Source organism: Anabrus simplex, chromosome 1, assembly GCF_040414725.1.
Source record: "Anabrus simplex isolate iqAnaSimp1 chromosome 1, ASM4041472v1, whole genome shotgun sequence".
NCBI lineage: Eukaryota > Metazoa > Arthropoda > Insecta > Orthoptera > Tettigoniidae > Anabrus > Anabrus simplex.
In genome coordinates this window covers 1,047,631,859-1,047,644,122 of record NC_090265.1, presented here as the reverse complement: position 1 = coordinate 1,047,644,122, position 12,264 = coordinate 1,047,631,859, and the positions used below count along the sequence as shown (strand labels likewise).

The window sequence follows — 12,264 nt, the reverse complement described above, 5'->3', positions numbered from 1 at the left end:
GAAGTGATTTTGTTAGGTGACAGTGGACACCCGCTTAAAAAGTATCTGTTAACCCCATTGAAACCCTCGCGGACTTTCTCCCACACCTCGTCCTTTTCTTTTATCGTCAAGCCATCTTTGCGCTTGCACTCAATAACTTATATATATTTATTAACTAATTAACAACTCTTTTTCGAAGGAGGGAAAATTAGAATACGATTCCGTTTCATTTTACGCGCCATATTTTACAGCTCAAACAAAAGCGCATCAGAGCACACTGTAAAACAGCATGTTCGTACCACTGCCTCCTTGATTCGTACCAGTTCACAATATTGGTAGAGTTAACAGTTGATTAGTTAATATTTCACAAGAAAAGTTTGATGAAACACAAGAAACCTAACAAGATGTTAAATTTTTAACTCCGTATTAACTAACTACTTGTTAGTATATATTTAACATGTGTTGATGAAGCCGGGCCTTATTTATTATTAAGTTTATTTATTATTATACCTGAATTATAACATTTTATATATTTTTCTTCCCTGCATCTAGCGCTGTCACAGAGGCGGCAGATTCCCTATAAAGTGCGGCCAGTATCCAGTAATCGGGAGATAGTGGGTTCGAACCCCACTGTCGGCAGCCCTGAAGATGGTTTTCCGTGGTTTACCATTTTCACACCATGCAAATGCTGTACCTTAATTAAGTCCACGGCCGCTTCCTTCCCATTCCTAGGCCTTTCCTATCCCATCGTTGCCATAAGACCTATCTGTGTCAGTACGACGTAAAACAAATAGCAAAAAAAAAATTAGTACATTCCTCAGTAACACGTTTTCTCATATATAACGTTGAATTATATAAGTCCCAATCTCAAATGCACTAAATATATATAAAATGTTGCTTTAGCAGGTGTATCCACTCCTGTTTACTATGTTCAAAATTTTTATGTCCCTCATTCATTAATTTGACCATTTTTTGCATATTTGTCAGTCCATTATTGGACCTACAGCCAATCACATGCACACATTTTAGTGACGCTATGTGTGGAGTTAGTGAAATAGAGAATGCTTAATTACCCTTATAGACAGCAGGCATCCTGTATTTTATTTTGTAAACATTAGAGCAATAATAGACTCTTGTTTCATGACGTTACACATTTGGTTTTCTCCACTAGCATTCTGAAACTTGAGTCCAGAAAATGGCTGCTGTCTATTTACCTTCACATTGCTTCTTATTGTTTGGTATTTGAATGATTGGCATTCATTTGCTGACAAATGCTGTTTAAAGCACCGTACCGTTAAATTATATTGTGATAGTGTTCACTACTAATGACATACAGAGTGCTAGACATTATTTTCTAAAATTAAGTTTTATGTAGATAAATTTCCTAGCATTCTAACCAACACACAAGACAATTTTTATGAGGAATTGGATGCTCTATATTCCCAATTTTTCAATTTCCAACTTGAGGATGTGACATGTCTTCAGATAGAAGAGAGGATTGATGTGCAGTGAGCACTGGTGGTGGGGTACTCTAATATGACAAATTGTGTGAAGTGATTCTTTCCATTTTGTCCGTTCAGCATAGTAATGCAGAGTGTAAGAGGATGTTCAGTTCGGTCAGAAAAACAAGAACACAGTTCAGGTCATCTCTCTTCGACAAGACCTTGGATAAACTTGTAACTCTGAAGTCAATTCAGAAAGGAAGTGTTTTGAGCAAGAAAATAAGACGACTTCTGTGAAGAGGGCAAAATCAGCCTTAGTCACCTGCAGTGACGACCAGTAATGTGATCAATCAGTTGCTACTGATTTGCATTTAGGGCAGTCGCCCAGGTGGCAGATTCCCTATCTGTTGTTTTCCTAGCCTTTTCTTAAATGATTGCAAAGAAATTGGAAATTTATTGAACATCTGCCTTGATATGTTTTTCCATTCCTTAACTCTCCTTCCTACACACGAATATTTGACCCAATTTGTACTCTTGAATTCCAACGTTATCTTCATATTGTTATCTTTCCTACTTTTAAAGACACCATTCAGACTTATTCGTCTACTATTGTCATTCCACGCCATCTCTCCACTGACAACTCGGAACATACAGTTAGTCTCTCAAAGTGCGTTGGCACTGCCGGTGGCTCCTAATCACTGGCCTCTACGATGTGCACTAGCCATGCGTCTTGGTGGGTGTGCTATTTACCAACTGAAGAGCCCAACTTAGCACACTGGGGTGAAACACTGGCAACCAGGAATGAGTTAGCTGGAAAATTTATAATGTCCAAAAACCGACCATTTATATTGGTACCTACCGATCAGTCGAGCAGCTCATCTCCTTTCTCCCAAGTCTTCCAAGTCCAAACTTTGCAACATTTTTGTAACGCTACTCTTTTGTCAGAAAATACCCACAACAAATTGAGCTGCTTCTCTTTGGATTTTTTCCAGTTCTTGAATCAAGTAATCCTGGTGAGGGTCCCATAGACTGAAACCATACTCTAGTTGGGGGTCTTACCAGAGATTTATATGCCCTCTCCTTTACATCCTTACTACAGCCCCTAAACACCCTCATAACGATGTGCAAAGATCTGTACCTTTTATTTACAATCCCATTTATGTGATTACCCCAGTGAAGATCTTTCCTTATATTAACACCTAGATACTTACAATGATTCCTATAAGGAACTTTGAGCCCATCAATGCAGTAATTAAAACTGAGAAGAGTTTTCCTATTTATGAAACTCACAACCTGACTTTTAATCCCGTTTATCATCATACCATTGTCCACTGTCCATCTCACAACATTATAGAGGTCATTTTGCAGATGCTCACAATCTTGTAAATTATTTATTACTCTATACAGAGTAACATCATCCGCAGAAAGCCTTATCTCTGATTCCACTTCTTAACTCATATCATTTATATATATATATATAAGAAAACATAAAGGTCCAATAATACTACCTTTAGGAATTCCCCTCTTAAGTATTATTACAGGGTCAGATAAAGCTTTGCCTACTCTAATTCTCAGATATCTATTTTCTAGAAATATAGCCACCTATTCAGTCACTCTTTTGTCTAGTCCATTTGCACTCATTTTTGCCAGTAGTCTCTCATGATCCACCCTGTCAAATGCCTTAAGACAGGTCAATTGCGATACAGTCCATTTGACCTGAATCCAAGATATTTGCTATATCTTGCTGGAATCCTACTAGTTGAGCTTCAGTTGAATAACTTTTTCCCGAACTGGCTTCTATCGAACCAGTTATTAATTTCTCAAATATGTCTTAATATAATCAGAAAGAATGCTTTCCCAAAGCTTACATGCAATGCATGTCAAATTGACTAGCCTGTAATTTTCAGCTTTATGTCTATCACCCTTTCCTTTATACACAGGGGCTACTATAGCAACTCTGCATTCATTTGGTATAGCTCCTTCATGCAAACAATAATCAGATAAGTACTTCAGATGTGGTACTATATCCCCAGAAATCTTATCAATTCCAGCCACTTTTCTAGTTTTCAACTTTTGTATCTTATTGTAAATGATGATGTTATCGTAGGTAAATTGTAATACTTCTTTAATATTAGCCACCTCCTGTACTTGGACATTATCCTTGTAACCAACAATCTTTACATACTGCTGACTGATCGCATACACACCCCTTTTTCATTAATTATTCCTGGATGTCCTTCTTGGAACCTGTTCCTGTCGTAAAGTACCTATACATACCATACATACCCGTCCATTTATCACTAAAATGTATACGACTGCCAATTATACTTGCCATGTTATCCTTAGCTGACTTCTTTGCTAGATTCAATTTCCTTGTAAGTTCCCTCAATTTCTCCGTACTTCCACAGCCTTTTCTAACTCTATTTCTTTCCAATCTGCACCTCCTTCTTAGTCTTTTTAGTTCTCTGTTATAATTAGAGATGAGGATTATATGCACTAAAAACAGTTAAAATAGGCAGGCATATAGGCTCTTAAATTAGCCAAAATAGGCACGTACATAGGCACTAACATGTAAAATAGGCATGAAAAAAATTTTAATAACACACTCAATTACTATAAAAGGAATTTACAACAAGCAGATTTTCAATGTTTTCTGGTAATAGTTGTGTTCTCCTCTCATGCAGAATGTTTTCGTACTGAGAGAAATATCTCTCAACATCACATGATGTGGTTGGGCAAAACTTCAATGAAGCCACTTCATCTGGTTTTAGTTCAATTATTTCATCAACCTCACGTCGTAGCACTCTGCCTAATTTTATCATCGCTTTCCATCCTAGATTCCGTTGCAGGACCCTATCGAATTTTTCGCTGACGCCGGCTACCTTCCCAGAGGTTTTATTAAAACTTTACCCCACCTTCTTCCACAATCCTAAATGACTCCACCAGGGGTATGTCACTCTTCTTCAACTCGTTCACTGCTCCCAGTAGCTTGTTGAAGTTTGAAGATGGTCCAGTTTATGCAGGGGGATATTAGTTCACACCATTGCAGTGCATAGGTCTGAAGAAAATTGTTGTTGGTCGCTGTTCACAGTGGACTGGTAGAAAGGCTGCATTTATACAGCTTTCTGTGCTCGTGTCAGATGCATTGCAGTATTTCCATGTTGATCTCTGTGGTATTTTATTTTCACATTTGATCTGAAAAATAATCAAATTGACTTAAATTACAATGTTCCTATATCTTAAATTTCTAGAATTGGGCTAATTGGCAGTATTGCTTAGTATATATCATGCATTTGTTTCTTAAAAAAAGAAAACGAAAGGACTATTAGAGTTGATGTTTCCAGAAATACAAAACTTTAAAGTAGGAACATGGGAATTTGAAATTTACATGGAAATATGTCCTCAAGGATTTTTCAGTTATACTATACAGTAATTTGACAGTATCTTGTCGTGTTTACTGGGAAAAAAGAAATGACTTTAAACAATATCTGAGTAGTGTAGAAGAGAGATTGTTCCTTTATGCTTGCCAAGGACCACCAAGTATTCTTTCTTATATAGAACAATTTAAATGGAGGCACTGTAAATCTCAGATTTGTGAACATTGTATTTGTTGCTATTCGCTGGATTTGGTCATCTGGGTCAGCTATCATGAAGGCTCTTTTCTGTTGACTGCAATAAATCCTGCATCCTGTGTGTCCACAAGGCTGCCACCCTCGTTGAAAATTAGAAAACCCGCATAATTTGAAATTGTCGTGGCGTGCGCCCATAACCTTACTTTTTGTCACAATTTAGCAAGACTCTAGCGGATACTAGAGACGCTAGAGTCTTGTTGGCCGCTTCACGGCCCTAACTTGGGAGCTTACACACCCCCAGGCTCTCTTTGCTTGCCTCCAGCAGAATGGTTACTAACCGGACCTCACCAATCCAGACCAACAGTCTGTTCACTGGCCTGGTCTTGTAAGTATTGTCTTACCAGCCTTGTAAAACACACTGTAACATCGTCCGAACCATGCCATGTTGCATGTCTAGCTGCGCCACATTAGATCTGCAACCTATGTTTCGCGAGGGCTTGACGAAAGCCTAATAGAGTTCACTAGAGCCCACACATAGCACTGGTGAGAGTTGCTCACGATTTTTAAAAAAATTATATTTCAGTTATAAATCTCCATTTTCACAGCAAATGAATCACAGTTCAAATTACCCCACCGGCGTTCTAACTCCTCATTTAGTAATTAAATTATTATTTACATTTAGTAATATAAATTATTTATGAAAGTTCACGACTAATACAGCATTGCAACAAAACAACTTGCCACAATACATAAAATAGACCTATAAATGCTACAATGAAATGCAGTGGTAGTTCTCAATCACAAAAAAGATAAAAGGAACAAACGAATTTACCTCCTTACAGCGAGCTTGGCAGAAGACTACTCTTCCATCCGTAGTGAAATTTGGATCCCCTGTGATGCACTGCTTCAGTCAGTAGGACTTTGGCGATTTTTCTTTGAGCATTTTCACATAAATCACAACAGGTTTTGTAGATAAAGCGTACACGTACAACAGTTTGCATCAAGAGGGAGGTATGGGGGATATGGGTTGAGCAACATAGTTCGATGTTGATTGGTACTTGCATATGTCTTAGGAGGTTGGAGGTGTTGAAAGCTTTGAGGTCAAAGTGTTCCTTGTTTCTCCTAAAGAAATTTCCCGAGAACTATTTCTGGTGACTTCCGAGAATTCTTATGTTTGTTCGTGGGGTAAACATATATTGAGAAATGAGGAGATAATTCTGTCGAGTACACCAGTTACAATATAATGCACTGGAAGAAAATCGGCTTGGTTAAAGTACTGTACAGTCAAAAAGCATCAAGTAGGCAATAATAATCCAAATAGGCACAAACCCCCAAAATAGGCATTTGGCACAATAAAACCAACAAAATCTAGCAAAAAAGACCCTAAAATGTTTTTATATCTCAAAAGCCTACGTTTTTGAACACAGGAATAAATAGGCAAATTCCTATCTCTACTTATAATATAGTGGGTCTTTACCATTCCTTACCACCTTTAAAGGTACAAACCTGTTTTCACATTCCTCAACAATTGCTTTAAACCCATCCTAGAGTCTGTTTACATTTTTATTTACCATTTTTCACCGATCATAGTTACTTTTTTTAAACTCCCTCATGCCTGTTTTGTCAGCCATATGGTACCGCCTAATAGTCCTACTTTTAAGACCTTCCTTTCTATCACATTTATTTTCAACTACGACAAAAACAGCTTCGTGATCGCTAATACCATCTTTTACTTCAGTTTCTCTATTAGAGCTCATCTGGTTTTACCAGCACCACGTCCAGAATATTCTTCCCTCTAGTTGGTTCCACCACTTTCTGAATCAGCTGTCGTTCCCATATGAACTTATTTGCCATTTGTTGGTCATGTTCCTGTCGTTCATATTACCTTCCCAATTGACAATTGGTAAATTGAGATCTCCCGCTACAATCACATTCCTGTCCATGTCGTTTCCCACATAGCTGATTATCTTATCAAATAATACTGAATCAGCGTCAGTGCTACCCTTTCCCGGTGTGTCCACTCCAAAGACATCAAGTTGCCTATTATCTTTAGAAATGAGCCTTACACCTAGAATTTCATGTTTCTCATCTTTAACTTTTTCGTAGCTTACTAAGTCTTCTTTCACCAGAATGAATACTCTCCCTCCTACCATTCCAATTCTATCTCTACAATACACACTCCAGTTCCATGAGAAAATTTCTGCATGCATTATATCATTTCTCAGCCATGATTCAACTCCTATTACAATATCTGGTAAGTACTGTATATATCTCTTAAATTACTTAATTCTGTTCCTTTCTTTACAATACTTCTACAGTTCAACACTAACATTTTTATGACACCTCTATTTGACTTCCAAATCCCTGTACCCTTATAACCACTCCCCAGACCACCCTGTTTCCTTGAATGTACCTCCCTTTAACCCTTCTGAACAAATTTCCTAACTTACACATACCACTGAAGTTGAAGTGAAGGCTATCTGAGCCCAGATCCCTATATCCTACCCACCCATTAGGATCTAGAAATCTAACTCCCATTTTCCCACATACCCACTTCATAGTCTCATTTAAATCCCCAATCACCTTCCAGTCAGTATCCCTCCTACAGAGTATTCCACTGATAACAATCTCTGCTTCCTTAAATCTCACCTGTGCTGCATTTACCAGATCCCACACATATCCCCAACTACGTTGGTACGTATACCTGCTTGCCTTACGTTATTGGTACTAATGTGAAACACTATCATCTTCTCCTTTCACTCCTCCTTCTCTTCTACTTTCCTCAACATCTGCCTCAACCTAATTCCTGAATAACACTCTACCCTGGTTCCCTTTCCTCCACACACTTTCTCCACTGTGGAATCCCCCATGACCTGAGCCTCAACCCTACCCACCTCGTTTCATCCCCTCCCCTCTTTCCTGTCAGCTGCAGAAGCTACTTCCTCCCACCTTTTCTCCCTTCATGACCCTGTTCCACCTGACTTTTCCTATCCTCTACTCTAAATTTCCCTTCCCTACCATTTCCCTTCCTCCTACATCCACACTTCTGAGCAACAGTTCCCTGTTCCTCATTTCCCCTATGTTGTTCTACCAGCAGTGACTCGTGTAACCGGCACTTCAGTGGCTACACCAAATACAGTTAAAGAGAGGAAAGTAAGTGCAATTACACGGTACCTAAAACACTACACACACACAATAAGACATCTGATGAACTACGCGAAACTCCGCCGATATCAACACTGGTAAATATCAGTAGGGGCAACTTGATGATAATAAACCAGGAAAGTGGAAAGGAAACTGGGAAACCTTACCAAGGGCCATGGAGGTGCAAAGGTTGCGGTTTTCCGAAAAGGCAACAGTGTTCTCTTGTTTTCAAAATATTATTTACAAAATCGGCAATACAGATTAACTTCCGAAACAAATTTGCCAGTACACCAAATCTAGACACACACTACGCACGACATACACATTCTTTGACAAATATAGTTTTAGGTGTTCCTAGACAAGAGCTTTGCTATAAGTTCAAAGAGTTAAGTAAATACATCTCAGTACAAAACAAATTCCACAAATACAATATTGAAGGTAAGAGGAAGCACAGAACACTATTACATTTTAGAGTGATATCAAAACTTGTTTTTCACATCTGATTAACAGAGTGCCAATTAGGGCAAAGTCTGGTGATACACCAACGAAAACTAAATGGAACTTAAAACCGGACAGAAAGCAACAGCGCTTACCCCAAGGCAGCCCATGCGGGTACCGAGGAGACGTTCACGACTTCAAAAACTTCGGCAGGCCAAGACCAAGGCGGCTCAGAGATTTAAGACCTCTTACAAAATGCTGCCTAGCCCCTTTTAAAGGGAACTCTGGCCTTGGAGTAGCCAATCAGAACAAAGGAGCTTGCCCGGATTGACCAATCACAACTCTTTCAGCGGTCGCAATCTTTGAACCATTTTCTCGAACACAAATGATCGCAATCCTTCCATTTCCAGAATAGTGAGAACATATTTCTCGAATGCGTAACTAACAAAAGCCAACACACCCTGTTCAAATTTTGTATCACAACTTTCTGGACTGTTCCAGTAAATATAGAAATGTAATCTACTAGTTACAAATATAATATGTTACAAAAATATTTTCACTGTACAGGTTAGGTAGTTACATGGAATACAAATAAAATATTCTATCACAACACATCAGATCATACAGTAAGTACTACTTAAAAAGGTTTATAAATAAAATCCACTTCCAATATATTCTACACCTGTGTCAACTCGTACTGATTTCTGTCCTGAATTCTGATCCTGAATAAAGCCCTTAGCCTGCAATCTCCTTCCCCTTAAAACATTATACCACCTGTCTTCTACAATTTCCCCCTTTTCTTCCCACCCCTCTTTTACTCTTACTGTATTATGTAAATTGTTTGAGGGAGGCCTACCTTTGTCTTGTCTTCTGAGAGAATACTAATTATTTCCCTCAAACTCTCCAACTCCTTCCTCGTACTCCTTAATTCCTGACCATACCTACAGTTCTTGCACTCCTTAGCCATTCTTTATGGAAAAATAAAAACAAAAGGAAAAATAAAACAACTTATTACATGCAAGAAAATGAAAGGAAAGTAATATTGTCTCGGATAGTACACAAGGATCGCCCAACAATAAGGAAATGAATATACTGCTACACGACAATACTACTAAACATAGTCATACTATATTTTTATCCTACAACACTCTGACAGGATAAAAACCGGCGTTAATTACTGAATACCAAAAGGAATACACAAGAATTACACATTTCTAAAATGCAGTTAATCCTATCCTAATTACAATAATAGAATAAGCACTCGAATTTCTAGTACTATACAACAGTACACTACAATAATTTTAAACTACGTTCAGATGTATCCTAATTACAATATGTTCTCACTAAGCACAAACAGAAATGAAAATAGCAAGTTTAAAATTTGTAAGAACTACTCAAAGATTATCAACAAAGCTAAATGCTTAGACAGATCATTATTAGTGCTACTTTATCTTACTATGCTCTAATAGATACACACAAAAGATACGCATGAATATAGCAGGCAAGATACTATATAATATACTGTATCTGCACTACAGTTCTCAACTGAACTGTGGTTATATGATTTTTACAGCTAGTTGATTGCCAATAATATTCCTACTACGTGGGACAGAGAATAAAAGTGCCCTTAAATGCTGAAAAATAAGTTATGTACAACAGTTTCTCAAAAAAATTCCTTCTGTCAAAATTATGTCAGGGACTTGAATTGCAATATTATTGGGATATGCGAATTTGGGACTAACTATTATAAATTTACTCATTCGGGACAAATATTTCAGGTTCCCTATGGAAATCAACATCTGTATCATCAATGTTGGATGGTTGAAATGATGTTTGCTGAATCAAATTTTATATACCTTATCCTGTGCTGTGGATTTTCATAATAAAATATTTCTTGCCTTATTCCTTAACATACATTATTTTGTCCAATACAATATGCTGAGTAGTATTAGTACCTGTTATGTTAGGAATGTGACAAGGAGTGTTTAGGTCAGTTTTTGGAGAATGTTATCATTTAAACTTATCCTAAAAGCATAGAAGTGCACCCTTTTATTGGCATAGTGTAAATAATTTTCAACCAGTCACTTTTGTTTGTCAAAAAGTAAAATGCTATATCAGTGTGAGGAATAAATTCCATATAAAATTGTGTCGGTACTCTTTAATCATTCATAACGGAATGTATTCTTCAGTTATGTAGTACTGTATGTGAACGAATTATTACCTATTTATTTTAACGTATTTAAAATAATTTTCTTTGCAAAACATTTTACTTGTTTTTGAGTGAGTGCCTGTATATATTATATGAATGATGTATTTCTTTCAGGTTGATCGTGTCATCTTTTGTCTGTTCCTGGCTGAAGATGTAAAAATTTATCAGAATCTGATGCAGGTGTACTTTCCTGTAGAATAAAATTAAAACTATAGTTGTTACATCCTATTTAATATAACACATTGTTTTCCTCTTCTTTCTTTCTTTCTTTCTTTCTTTCTTTCTTTCTTTCTTTCTTTCTTTCTTTCTTTCTTTCTTTCTTTGAGATTAATTAACATATAAATTGTATGGCTGTCACTGTCTTCTGAACATTTTGTGAGAATAATAAATGAGCTCATTATTTACCCTTCTCCCCTCACATGTATTTTTCTAAGTTGAAGGTTCAAGAATGTGTAAGATTAGTTGTTGTGTCTCATGAATTAATGTGTGGTATAATTTGGCATATCTTTGGTATATACTGCTACACGTATTATAAAGGTAAATAATGTGCCTGTCATAGACATTAGTTTACCCATGTGATGTGAAGTGACAAGTTACTTACTCTGATACTGAGTTTGCCTCTAAATGCTTGGTACAGAATTGAAAATATTCAGTTTTTCATTGAGATATTTTTGTGAAGAATGTTTCACAAATGTATGTAAAATGCTTAACGTCAGGAAAATAACATTTCAATATTACTACTAATACAGTACTATAAATCATGTTGTGAAAGGAAGCATTTTGTACAGGTCATCATTTATAACTTTGTAATTTTTGTAAAGAAAGAATAAGCAATTGATTATTTTCTTTCCAAGGTTTTAGTCATTTACTGTATTTGTCCATGTTTACATAGCAAAGTTTTAGTCAAAACATGAGTTGCTGAAATTGAGATATGTGTTGTACGTTGAATTCTTCCATAAAGCCAAAATTACCTGATCTAATACTACATAATCACTATATCCTATGTCCAGCTCCCTGGTTGATTGGTAGGGACTGGAAAAATTAGCATGTTTTTTCTGAAAATTAGAGTTTATTTTTAAAAAGTCAAAATAAGCTCTTGTGGCATTCTTTGCTTTCTTATTTCATACTAGAATTTAATGATTTAAGAACATGACACAATACTGCTCAAGTCTACAAGAAAACTGACTGTTCAAATGAAAGATGCCGATGCCCAAACACAACCCATTGTAGTCTTCCAGACTGTGGTGAGATCGAAACAATAGGACGTATTTGGATTTGGTTGCACGGAGAATTACAAAGGAACGCTCACCAAGAAAGCTGTGAGAACAGTTTTGGCCTCTGCAATGCAGGAATCAGATTGGCAAATTCTTGCCTGTCTTCTACTGAATCTGTAAGAAGAGCAGACGTTGTTGCAATCCATGGTCAATCACATTGAAACATCGTGGTAGATCCAACTGTGTGCTTTAATATAGACATTAAA

At 36.9% G+C, this 12,264-nt stretch overlaps 1 protein-coding gene across 7 annotated transcripts in view; it reads left to right on the top strand.

Moving 5' to 3' along the window:
* LOC136857940 (macro domain-containing protein PG1779) overlaps positions 1 to 11,712 on the top strand; it is a 207,761-nt gene extending 196,049 nt beyond the window's left edge. For all 7 annotated transcript variants that reach the window (XM_067137056.2, XM_067137059.2, XM_067137055.2 and 4 more), the window contains one exon: positions 10,899 to 11,712. In XM_067137056.2, the coding sequence (XP_066993157.2) occupies positions 10,899 to 10,985 (87 nt within the window). In that variant the 3' untranslated portion in view covers positions 10,986 to 11,712. The remainder of the gene's footprint in view (positions 1 to 10,898) is intronic.
* The last annotated feature ends 552 nt before the right edge of the window (positions 11,713 to 12,264 follow it).